General features: G+C 41.0%; 1 protein-coding gene across 1 annotated transcript in view; it reads left to right on the top strand.

Annotated features, from left to right (window-relative positions):
- The window catches only part of MDN1 (midasin AAA ATPase 1), a 1255339-nt gene that overhangs the window by 1207362 nt on the left and 35061 nt on the right, over positions 1 to 12916 (top strand). The window contains 1 exon segment of the mRNA XM_053710546.1: positions 6145 to 6260. Coding sequence (XP_053566521.1) covers positions 6145 to 6260 — 116 coding nt within the window.

The raw sequence follows: 12916 nt of genomic DNA, 5'->3' as shown, positions 1-12916 counted from the left end.
TTAGCTTTTACTATTATCCTTTTTATTATTTTCATTATGACTATGTTTTCCTGTGAAAGTATTTTAAAAGGTTTATTACTGATATTTCATATTATGGTATGGTAGAATTATTATAGTTTGTGAATACATTTATAGATATGTCACGTTTTCTAGTACTGTATGTTTAAGACGGCATGACCACACACACAAAATTACAGAATACAGACACCCTAAACACAGAGGTAAAGAGATTATAGTCTATATTTCTCCAACATAGGTGTGTCCGGTCCACGGCGTCATCCTTACTTGTGGGATATTCTCTTCCCCAACAGGAAATGGCAAAGAGCCCAGCAAAGCTGGTCACATGATCCCTCCTAGGCTCCGCCTACCCCAGTCATTCTCTTTGCCGTTGTACAGGCAACATCTCCACGGAGATGGCTTAGAGTTTTTTAGTGTTTAACTGTAGTTTTTATTATTCAATCAAGAGTTTGTTATTTTGAAATAGTGCTGGTATGTACTATTTACTCAGAAACAGAAAAGAGATGAAGATTTCTGTTTGTATGAGGAAAATGATTTTAGCAACCGTCACTAAAATCCATGGCTGTTCCACACAGGACTGTTGAGAGCAATTAACTTCAGTTGGGGGAACAGTGAGCAGTCTCTTGCTGCTTGAGGTATGACACATTCTAACAAGACGATGTAATGCTGGAAGCTGTCATTTTCCCTATGGGATCCGGTAAGCCATGTTTATTACGATCGTAAATAAGGGCTTCACAAGGGCTTATTAAGACTGTAGACTTTTTCTGGGCTAAATCGATTCATTATTAACACATATTTAGCCTTGAGGAATCATTTTATTTGGGTATTTGGATATAATAATATCGGCAGGCACTGTTTTAGACACCTTATTCTTTAGGGGCTTTCCCAAAGCATAGGCAGAGCCTCATTTTCGCGCCGGTGTTGCGCACTTGTTTTTGAGAGGCATGGCATGCAGTCGCATGTGAGAGGAGCTCTGATACTAGAAAAGACTTTCTGAAGGCGTCATTTGGTATCGTATTCCCCTTTGGGCTTGGTTGGGTCTCAGCAAAGCAGATACCAGGGACTGTAAAGGGGTTAAAGTTCAAAACGGCTCCGGTTCCGTTATTTTAAGGGTTAAAGCTTCCAAATTTGGTGTGCAATACTTTTAAGGCTTTAAGACACTGTGGTGAAAATTTGGTGAATTTTGAACAATTCCTTCATGTTTTTTCGCAATTGCAGTAATAAAGTGTGTTCAGTTTAAAATTTAAAGTGACAGTAACGGTTTTATTTTAAAACGTTTTTTGTACTTTGTTATCAAGTTTATGCCTGTTTAACATGTCTGAACTACCAGATAGACTGTGTTCTGAATGTGGGGAAGCCAGAATTCCTATTCATTTAAATAAATGTGATTTATGTGACAATGACAATGATGCCCAAGATGATTCCTCAAGTGAGGGGAGTAAGCATGGTACTGCATCATTCCCTCCTTCGTCTACACGAGTCTTGCCCACTCAGGAGGCCCCTAGTACATCTAGCGCGCCAATACTCCTTACTATGCAACAATTAACGGCTGTAATGGATAATTCTGTCAAAAACATTTTAGCCAAAATGAACACTTATCAGCGTAAGCGCGACTGCTCTGTTTTAGATACTGAAGAGCATGACGACGCTGATAATAATGTTTCTGAAGGGCCCCTAACCCAGTCTGATGGAGCCAGGGAGGTTTTGTCTGAGGGAGAAATTACTGATTCAGGGAACATTTCTCAACAAGCTGAACCTGATGTGATTACATTTAAATTTAAGTTGGAACATCTCCGCATTCTGCTAAAGGAGGTATTATCCACTCTGGATGATTGTGACAAGTTGGTCATCCCAGAGAAACTATGTAAAATGGACAAGTTCCTAGAGGTGCCGGGGCTCCCAGAAGCTTTTCCTATACCCAAGCGGGTGGCGGACATTGTTAATAAAGAATGGGAAAGGCCCGGTATTCCTTTCGTCCCTCCCCCCATATTTAAAAAATTGTTTCCTATGGTCGACCCCAGAAAGGACTTATGGCAGACAGTCCCCAAGGTCGAGGGAGCGGTTTCCACTTTAAACAAACGCACCACTATACCCATAGAGGATAGTTGTGCTTTCAAAGATCCTATGGATAAAAAATTAGAAGGTTTGCTTAAAAAGATGTTTGTTCAGCAGGGTTACCTTCTACAACCAATTTCATGCATTGTCCCTGTCGCTACAGCCGCATGTTTCTGGTTCGATGAGCTGATAAAGGCGGTCGATAGTGATTCTCCTCCTTATGAGGAGATTATGGACAGAATCAATGCTCTCAAATTGGCTAATTCTTTTACCCTAGACGCCACTTTGCAATTGGCTAGGTTAGCGGCTAAGAATTCTGGGTTTGCTATTGTGGCGCGCAGAGCGCTTTGGTTGAAATCTTGGTCGGCTGATGCGTCTTCCAAGAACAAGCTACTTAACATTCCTTTCAAGGGGAAAACGCTGTTTGGCCCTGACTTGAAAGAGATTATCTCTGATATCACTGGGGGTAAGGGCCACGCCCTTCCTCAGGATCGGCCTTTCAAGGCAAAAAATAAACCTAATTTTCGTCCCTTTCGTAGAAACGGACCAGCCCAAGGTGCTACGTCCTCTAAGCAAGAGGGTAATACTTCTCAAGCCAAGCCAGCTTGGAGACCAATGCAAGGCTGGAACAAGGGAAAGCAGGCCAAGAAACCTGCCACTGCTACCAAGACAGCATGAAATGTTGGCCCCCGATCCGGGACCGGATCTGGTGGGGGGCAGACTCTCTCTCTTCGCTCAGGCTTGGGCAAGAGATGTTCTGGATCCTTGGGCGCTAGAAATAGTCTCCCAAGGTTATCTTCTGGAATTCAAGGGGCTTCCCCCAAGGGGGAGGTTCCACAGGTCTCAGTTGTCTTCAGACCACATAAAAAGACAGGCATTCTTACATTGTGTAGAAGACCTGTTAAAAATGGGAGTGATTCATCCTGTTCCATTAAGAGAACAAGGGATGGGGTTCTACTCCAATCTGTTCATAGTTCCCAAAAAAGAGGGAACGTTCAGACCAATCTTAGATCTCAAGATTTTAAACAAGTTTCTCAAGGTTCCATCGTTCAAGATGGAAACCATTCGAACTATTCTTCCTTCCATCCAGGAAGGTCAATTCATGACCACGGTGGATTTAAAGGATGCGTATCTACATATTCCTATCCACAAGGAACATCATCGGTTCCTAAGGTTCGCATTCCTGGACAAGCATTACCAGTTTGTGGCGCTTCCTTTCGGATTAGCCACTGCTCCAAGGATTTTCACAAAGGTACTAGGGTCCCTTCTAGCTGTGCTAAGACCAAGGGGCATTGCTGTAGTACCTTACTTGGACGACATTCTGATTCAAGCGTCGTCCCTTCCTCAAGCAAAGGCTCACACGGACATAGTCCTGGCCTTTCTCAGATCTCACGGATGGAAAGTGAACGTGGAAAAGAGTTCTCTATCTCCGTCAACAAGGGTTCCCTTCTTGGGAACAATAATAGACTCCTTAGAAATGAGGATATTTCTGACAGAGGCCAGAAAAACAAAGCTTCTAGACTCTTGTCGGATACTTCATTCCGTTCCTCTTCCTTCCATAGCTCAATGCATGGAAGTGATCGGGTTGATGGTAGCGGCAATGGACATAGTTCCTTTTGCGCGCATTCATCTAAGACCATTACAACTGTGCATGCTCAGTCAGTGGAATGGGGATTATACAGACTTGTCTCCGAAGATACAAGTAAATCAGAGGACCAGAGACTCACTCCGTTGGTGGCTGTCCCTGGACAACCTGTCACAAGGGATGACATTCCGCAGACCAGAGTGGGTCATTGTCACGACCGACGCCAGTCTGATGGGCTGGGGATCCCTGAAAGCTCAGGGTCTTTGGTCTCGGGAAGAATCTCTTCTACCGATAAATATTCTGGAACTGAGAGCGATATTCAATGCTCTCAAGGCTTGGCCTCAGCTAGCGAGGGCCAAGTTCATACGGTTTCAATCAGACAACATGACAACTGTTGCGTACATCAACCATCAGGGGGGAACAAGGAGTTCCCTAGCGATGGAAGAAGTGACCAAAATCATTCTATGGGCGGAGTCTCACTCCTGCCACCTTTCCGCTATCCACATCCCAGGAGTGGAAAATTGGGAAGCGGATTTTCTGAGTCGTCAGACATTGCATCCGGGGGAGTGGGAACTCCATCCGGAAATCTTTGCCCAAGTCACTCAGCTGTGGGGCATTCCAGACATGGATCTGATGGCCTCTCGTCAGAACTTCAAAGTTCCTTGCTACGGGTCCAGATCCAGGGATCCCAAGGCGGCTCTAGTGGATGCACTAGTAGCACCTTGGACCTTCAAACTAGCTTATGTGTTCCCGCCGTTTCCTCTCATCCCCAGGCTGGTAGCCAGGATCAATCAGGAGAGGGCGTCGGTGATCTTGATAGCTCCTGCGTGGCCACGCAGGACTTGGTATGCAGATCTGGTAAATATGTCATCGGCTCCACCTTGGAAGCTACCTTTGAGACGAGACCTTCTTGTTCAGGGTCCGTTCGAACATCCGAACCTGGTTTCACTCCAGCTGACTGCTTGGAGATTGAACGCTTGATCTTATCGAAGCGAGGGTTCTCAGATTCTGTTATCGATACTCTTGTTCAGGCCAGAAAGCCTGTAACTAGAAAGATTTACCACAAAATTTGGAAAAAATATATCTGTTGGTGTGAATCTAAAGGATTCCCTTGGGACAAGGTTAAGATTCCTAAGATTCTATCCTTCCTTCAAGAAGGATTGGAAAAAGGATTATCTGCAAGTTCCCTGAAGGGACAGATTTCTGCCTTGTCTGTGTTACTTCACAAAAAGCTGGCAGCTGTGCCAGATGTTCAAGCCTTTGTTCAGGCTCTGGTTAGAATTAAGCCTGTTTACAAACCTTTGACTCCTCCTTGGAGTCTCAATTTAGTTCTTTCAGTTCTTCAGGGGGTTCCGTTTGAACCCTTACATTCCGTTGATATTAAGTTATTATCTTGGAAAGTTTTGTTTTTAGTTGCAATTTCTTCTGCTAGAAGAGTTTCAGAATTATCGGCTCTGCAGTGTTCTCCTCCTTATCTGGTGTTCCATGCAGATAAGGTGGTTTTACGTACTAAACCTGGGTTTCTTCCTAAAGTTGTTTCTAACAAAAACATTAACCAGGAGATTATCGTACCTTCTCTGTGTCCGAAACCAGTTTCAAAGAAGGAACGTTTGTTGCACAATTTGGATGTTGTTCGCGCTCTAAAATTCTATTTAGATGCTACAAAGGATTTTAGACAAACATCTTCCTTGTTTGTTGTTTATTCCGGTAAAAGGAGAGGTCAAAAAGCAACTTCTACCTCTCTCTCTTTTTGGATTAAAAGCATCATCAGATTGGCTTACGAGACTGCCGGACGGCAGCCTCCCGAAAGAATCACAGCTCATTCCACTAGGGCTGTGGCTTCCACATGGGCCTTCAAGAACGAGGCTTCTGTTGATCAGATATGTAGGGCAGCGACTTGGTCTTCACTGCACACTTTTACCAAATTTTACAAGTTTGATACTTTTGCTTCTTCTGAGGCTATTTTTGGGAGAAAGGTTTTGCAAACCGTGGTGCCTTCCATTTAGGTGACCTGATTTGCTCCCTCCCTTCATCCGTGTCCTAAAGCTTTGGTATTGGTTCCCACAAGTAAGGATGACGCCGTGGACCGGACACACCTATGTTGGAGAAAACAGAATTTATGTTTACCTGATAAATTACTTTCTCCAACGGTGTGTCCGGTCCACGGCCCGCCCTGGTTTTTTTAATCAGGTCTGATGATTTATTTTCTTTAACTACAGTCACCACGGTACCATATGGTTTCTCCTATGCAAATTTTCCTCCTTAACGTCGGTCGAATGACTGGGGTAGGCGGAGCCTAGGAGGGATCATGTGACCAGCTTTGCTGGGCTCTTTGCCATTTCCTGTTGGGGAAGAGAATATCCCACAAGTAAGGATGACGCCGTGGACCGGACACACCGTTGGAGAAAGTAATTTATCAGGTAAACATAAATTCTGTTTTTTTATTTGTATTCTGTATAATCATACCACAATATTTCTTGTTTCAGGAAAAAGCTGCAGCTGAGATGTGGCAGCGTTACCTCACCCTGACTGCACAACTTTCACAGCAGCTTTGTGAACAACTTAGGCTGATACTGGAACCTACACAGGCAGCCAAGCTGAGGTCTGTTCATATATATTTATACCTATATTCCAGTAAGAGCTATATTTGCTTAGTGGTCTCTTTTTATACTGAACGTATATTGCCTTTAGTCACTCACTGTAGCTAATATTACTATTGAAGTTATGAAGATTCTTTAATTGGGTATTTATAGGTGGTGTGTTTAAATACTATATTTTAATATAACTACAACAAAGCAGAAAAAAGCACAAAGTGTTGCATTCTGAAATGTTTCTCAGTACACTTTCTTTTTGATCATCCTAATAGAAACACATCTCAAATGTTGTTATAAGCTAACTTGTAGCAAAGTTTTCAAGTGGAATGTCGGCAACACGCGTTTAGATGAGATTGATCCTTAATGAGTAATTGGTTGTAAAATTAAGGAAGAACCTGATATTTGCTAGTGGATATTTAAATCCTGAATCATTCAGTGTGGAAGGGAAACAAATCTCTCATTGGAACTTAAAACTCCCAAAAGTAGGGAACTTCTGGAGCTGACAAGCCTAGTCTGACACTTATGTGTATATCTTCAATATTTATTAAGCAGAATATGTTGCTTTGTTTTAAGGATCTTGGTCTCCTACTATACACCTCCTGATAAGGCTGTTTTTCACTGCTAGTAGTTGGATACCTGTTTTATGCTTTAAGAGCATAGAGGAAATTGAATGCTTCATGCCATATTTGCTAAAATAACCTGCTTAGTTCTTGTTAAGTTTCAAAGGCTATATGTAATATTTTAGACGCTTATTTAAAAACCGTTTCATTTCTTAGTGCTTAGATTAATGGAAAAAGTATTTAACCTCAAAGTGCTTCATTCTTGTGGTCCCATGATACAACACAGTATGGTATGGATAAAGAAGCAGGGTACATGGTCTGCTATTGGGGACCTGGAGTCTTCAGGGGTTTTCTAAAAGTGTTGTAATTTGGTGTGATGTTTCTTGATAAGAATTCCTCTGTCTACAAACCATTCAACTGTGTTTGCCAAATCAGCAATTGACCTTGGTAATTTATTGGAGTTACTTTCTTACAGCGACATTGTTGTTGGACTGGTTGATCCTGACAGTGGCACTTTAGACAGTGTACAGCTTAGAGATGTCAAAATGATTTAGCAGTTACTATAGCTCGTGCATTCAACTTAAAGTGATGGTAAATCTGAACATTTAAAAAATGCTAGGCAAAATGTCATTCCTGACAAAACTTACTAATTTGTTCAGGTGCCTCCCGATTAGGGTTCCCACGCACCTTTTATTACAATTCCAAAGCGAATCCATCGAATTCATCTGGCAAGGAAAGACCCCCAGAATCTCCCATAAAATTCTACAATTTTCCATCCAATTAGGAGGATTAGCCTCACCCTCCATTGTTAAGTATTATGAAGGGGCTCCGCTTTGAACTCGTTGGAATTAAAAGTTTTCCTACTAGCTGGGGATTTCGTCCCAACCTCTCCCGTCCGCTCACCCCATGGGAGTCCATATGGCACAGGGGACGCAGGAAATTTTAGGCCATTATCAATACAGTACAACCTACTCGAAGGCGTTATTCCACCCGACCTAGCACTGCACCTACTAAGGTGGGAAACCATCCTCCACACTCACATCCCGGTAAACACTTGGCAAAGAGCTATCACGCTGACTATGAAATATCTTCACTGTATAACTATGTTTGAAACATATTACAATGTTATATCCCATTGGTATCTAATCCCTACGCAACGCTCAAAAATGTTTCCCGGGACTTCTCCCCTATGTTGGAGGTTGTGGTCTCCCGGGTGACATGATGCATATATGGTGGGAATGCCCAAAAATGAAACCCTTATGGAACCTGTGCTTTAGTACCTTGTCTGCACCGGAGATCAGAATTCCTAGAAACCCGGCTACAGCTCTCCTCCACCTAGACTTACAAACCCTCCGAAAGCACCATAGTCTGATATGTATATTTCTCTTGTCCTCCATCAAAACCAATATTTCCAGGTCCTGGAAAAAGTCCTTCCCCCAAAGTGGGTTGAGGTTATAAACACCATAGGCTACATATACACAATGGAGAAGGATATCTACCATTCACTAAATAAATCAGACCTGTTTGCAATGGCCTGGGCCGACCGGACATACAAATACGACACACTTTCTTCCTCTTCATCCCCCCCCCCCTTCTCTCCTAGTCTTCTGAGACTTTGATGTAATGTATTGTTTACACATATGTTTTCATAGATCCGAATGTTTTACTTTAAACTTCCTTCCCGCATTGTGGAATGATTTTTCTTTTACATATCAGTATCCTGTCAATAACCGTTACTGGACAAATATGTCAGAATTATTCAGTTTGTGCATTTGTGTGGCGGTCCTGTGCGACTCCACTTATATATTACTCTAATTCAAAATAAAAAATAAAAATTTTTTTTTAAAAAGTTAGGATTTACCATCACTAGAAATAAACTGGACTTTCAGTGATAAGTTTCATAAAAAAAAAAAAAATTGTGCTAAAGTCAGCAGTTCCGGTGCCTACCTATCAAATTTTCCTACTATGACTAATGCGCATGCGCAAATTGCTTCATCGCATTCCACAGCTGATCTGTGGAATGTACTGGTGTGCATATGTTCATGTGAACTTGGCAGGGTAGGAAATTTTGATAGGGGTTGTGGAAATAATTACGCCCACTTCACTGAGTTATGTAATTAGCGCATGCAGACTCAAGAGGTTCTGTCAGATTTTTCAACTAGTGCATGCGTAGTACCTGGGTAGCTAAATTTGACAGAAGAAACTCTCTGCTAAAAGCCACAAAAAATGATCCAAATAAAAAGTACATACAAATACTACATCAAAGTTAATATTTTATATAATTAATTATATATGTTGTCCCCCGCTTGCGATTTCTGTGCAAACAGTTTTAGCTACCCAAGTACTAAGCATGCGCTAGTTGGAAAGTCTCACAAAACACAAACTGTCAGATTTCTCTACTTAAAGGGACACTGAACCCAATTTTTTTCTATCATGATTCAGATAGAGCATGCAATTTTAAGCAACTTTCTAATTTACTCCTATTATCAAATTATTTTCATTCTCTTGGTATCTTTATTTGAAATGCAAGAATGTAAGTTTAGATGCTGGCCCATTTTTGGTGAACACACTGTGTGTTGTTCTTGCTGATTGGTGGATAAATTCACCTACCAATAAACAAATGCTTTCCATGGTCTGAACCAAAAAAATAGCTTAGATGCCTTCTTTTACAAATAAAGAAAGCACAAGAACGAAGAAAAATTGATAATAGGAGTAAATTAGAAAGTTGTTTAAAATTGCATGCTCTATCTGAATCACAAAATAAAAAAATTGGGTTCAGTGTCCCTCTAAGTCCGCTTACATTAATTACGTCACTTAGTGAAGCAGGTGTAATTACTTCAACAAATTTTCCTAGCATAAGTGTAAATGAACATATGCACATCAGCGCATTCCATAGATCAGCTGTTAAATGCAATGATGTCATTTGCACATGCGCATTAGCCACTGTAGAAAAATTTGATAGAACACCGGCCGCCCACAGCACAGCGTTCTTTAACAATGAGGTGACATTTGCACCTGTAAACCAATACAGAACACTGTCAGATGACTAGCATGGCTATTGGTTTAGAGGTGGAAACGTCACCTTATTGAGGAAAGAGAGCTGTGCAATGGGCAGCCGGAGTCGCTGACTTCAGCTAGGAGCATCGGCACAAAGTGTGAGTTTAGCCACCTTTTTTTTTTTTTTTTTTTTTTTTGAAACGTATCACTGAAAGTTTATTTTTGTTTATTTTTAGTGATGGTAAATCCTAGAATTTTTTTTTTTTTAAAACACTTATATTTACCATCACTTTAAGCAATTCTTTAATCAAAATTAAACATTTTTTTATACCTAAAAGAAACAAAACTGGTACCTTAGCAAAACTGTGTTGCAAATTTAAGGGCTTTAACAATGGAAAATAAATATTACGCCCTGCCACATGTCTCATCTATATCTTCGGTTGAAAAAACCATTCTCTTAGCTGGGTGATAGTGGCATCCAACAAAGAATTCATGAACTCTGATATTGGGGGAAAGAGTTATTTATATATTTTTTTCAAAATATTTGGTGCTGTGTCTCATATCTAGCAAAGTCTCACGTATAAATATCCTTTGATTAAATTGGAAATAGATAATGTGGATTTAATTAAAGAGGTAGAGAATCTTTTAAATGTTTCCTAAATTTCAAAAGAACAGAATGCTCAGGGGCAGCTGGGACATCTGATCCAACGATTCCTCTTCAGCTTTAGACTCTTCAGAGTACATATTAATGGCTGTATCACCAGTAGATCTTTTTGAAATTGTGAAAAAATGTACAGGTTTACCCCGCTCATACCGCGGGTTAAGTGAAAACCGCCTTAAAGTGAAAGAATGTGGTTTTAGCTTTCTTTTCACTTGCCAATTGTTTTTTTGAAAAGCTTGAAAACATGTTTGAACTAACATGTATTAGGGGTGCAATAGTGCTATGTTTAGTTTAACACTAGCACAGCATTCAATAAAAACTGTACATGTAAAATAGTGACTATTACTGTAGTACAATTTACCAGACTATAGCACTGAGACACAGATTGCACTGTAAAGCTGTAAACAGTCAACTAAGCATAACAAAATGGTGCCAGTCACTTTTCTTGCAATCTTACAATGATTACAGCACTGTTTCAAAATCCTTGGAGGTTGAACTTCAGCTCCACAAAGCATCTACAATCAAGATATTTTTTTATTTTAAAGCAGGTTTGCTCTGATCTTTCTAAAGGGTCTAGCCTTAGCCCATGTCAGCCTCTTCGGTAGGGCAGTGGTGGCTTTTAAGCAATTGGGAACTTGTGGGGTACAATCCTCACTGCATGTTCCCAATACATTTTGCTGCCCTATTTAGATAGCCTGAGTAAGTTTATTCAGTCTTTCTGTATTTCCACAGGTCCATGTGAGGGATGGCATCCTCTCAAACCAGGTGAGCTGTCCTGCTGCGGACAGATAAATATTGAGGTAAGTACCAGTTTTATTTTTCTATGTAGCAGGAAAAAATTTGGCACTTATTCAGCTGAAACGCTGCAAGGGGACATTTTTTATTATTCCTGTCAGGATGCAGGTTTTTATGGCAGTTGAGTTATTTATTCTATTGATGGCACCTGAGTAATTCTGCTGAGGTGTAGAGTGTTACCTGGGGTATAAATTTAAAGGGAACATTTATTTTAGAACGTTTTTTGGTTCTATATTATATCCTTTGTTAAAAGATTTAAAAAAAGTTACATTTTTTATTTGCTCCTTTTTTTTTAATTTGTATTATGGATCAGGAGTGTTACCTGTAGCTTATGTTTTGAACCCCTGTGCCTTTTTGTTCTTCATGTATTGAAAACACTTTAGCTTATAAAAAGACTTTTTGACCCTGAGCCATCAATAGCTAAGGAGGATGCTGTTCAGGAGCCTCCTGTTCAGAGGTGCCGCAGCTTTCTCCTCAAGCGTCACAATCCTATTCATCTGCACATGCAGTGCCCTGTGTTTCCGTGCATGCTCCATCTGGAGTTACTTTGCAAGATATTGCTGCCCAGGTATCTTCTGCGGTATCTGAGGCGCTGTCTGCTTTTCCCATGCTGCAGGTAAAACGCAAAAGGAAATTTAAAGAAACAGTAAGTAAGGTTTCTGATCCTGAGGTGGCTAATCAAAGTATTTCCTCTCAGAAATCTGAGGATGAAGATTCCTCGGGTGCATCTGAGGGTGAAATTTCCGACTCCGGCAGTATAATTCCTTCTGCTGATGCTGAAGTTGTGTCCTTCAGATTTAAGCTGGAACACCTCCGCTTGTTACTTAAGGAGGTTTTGGTTACCTTATATGACTCCGATACTACTATCATTGTTAACCCTAAGAAGTGTACTAAGCTGAACAAGTATTTTAAAGTTCCCTCTGCGGTGGAGGTATTTCCTGTTCCAGATCGTGCTTCTGAGATTATTGCACGAGAATGTGAGAGACCTGGTATTCCTTTTTCTCCATCTCCAATTTTTAAGAAGATGTTTCCTATAGCTGACTCTATTAAAGAATCGTGGCAAGCGGTTTCTAAGGTGGAAGGAGCTATTTCCATTTTTGCTAAGAGGACTACTATTCCCATAGTGGATAGTTGTTCTTTTAAGGATCCAATGGATAAGAAATTGGAGGCATCATTAAAGAAAATGTATGTTCACCAAGGTCTTCAATGGCAGCCTGCGGTGTGTATTGCTACTGTTACCAGTGTTGCAGCTTACTGGTTTGATGCCTTGTCTGATTCTATTCAGACAGATACTCCTCTTGATGAAATCCAGGCTAGGATTAAGGCTCTTAAATTAGCCAATTCTTTTATTACGGATGCTTCCTTACAGGTCATTAAACTGGGAGCAAAAATATCTGGTTTTGCGGTTCTAGCTCGCAGAGGGTTTGCTTTCTTAGACAATCATTTCCAGTTTGTGGCTCTTCCTTTCAGCCTTGCCACAGCTCCCAGAATTTTCTCAAAGGTCCTGGGGGCTCATTTGGCAGTGATCCGGTCTTGGGGCATTGCTGTTGCGCCTTATCTGGACGACATTCTGGTTCAGGCGCCGTCTTTTCAACAAGCAAACTCTCATACACAGATCTTGTTGTCTTTTCTTTCTCCAACGGTTGGAAGC

Source organism: Bombina bombina, chromosome 4 (genome assembly GCF_027579735.1).
Source record: "Bombina bombina isolate aBomBom1 chromosome 4, aBomBom1.pri, whole genome shotgun sequence".
Classification (NCBI taxonomy): Eukaryota; Metazoa; Chordata; class Amphibia; order Anura; family Bombinatoridae; genus Bombina; species Bombina bombina.
Note: the sequence above shows the minus strand (reverse complement) of the source record. Positions and strands in the feature narration are given on the sequence as shown.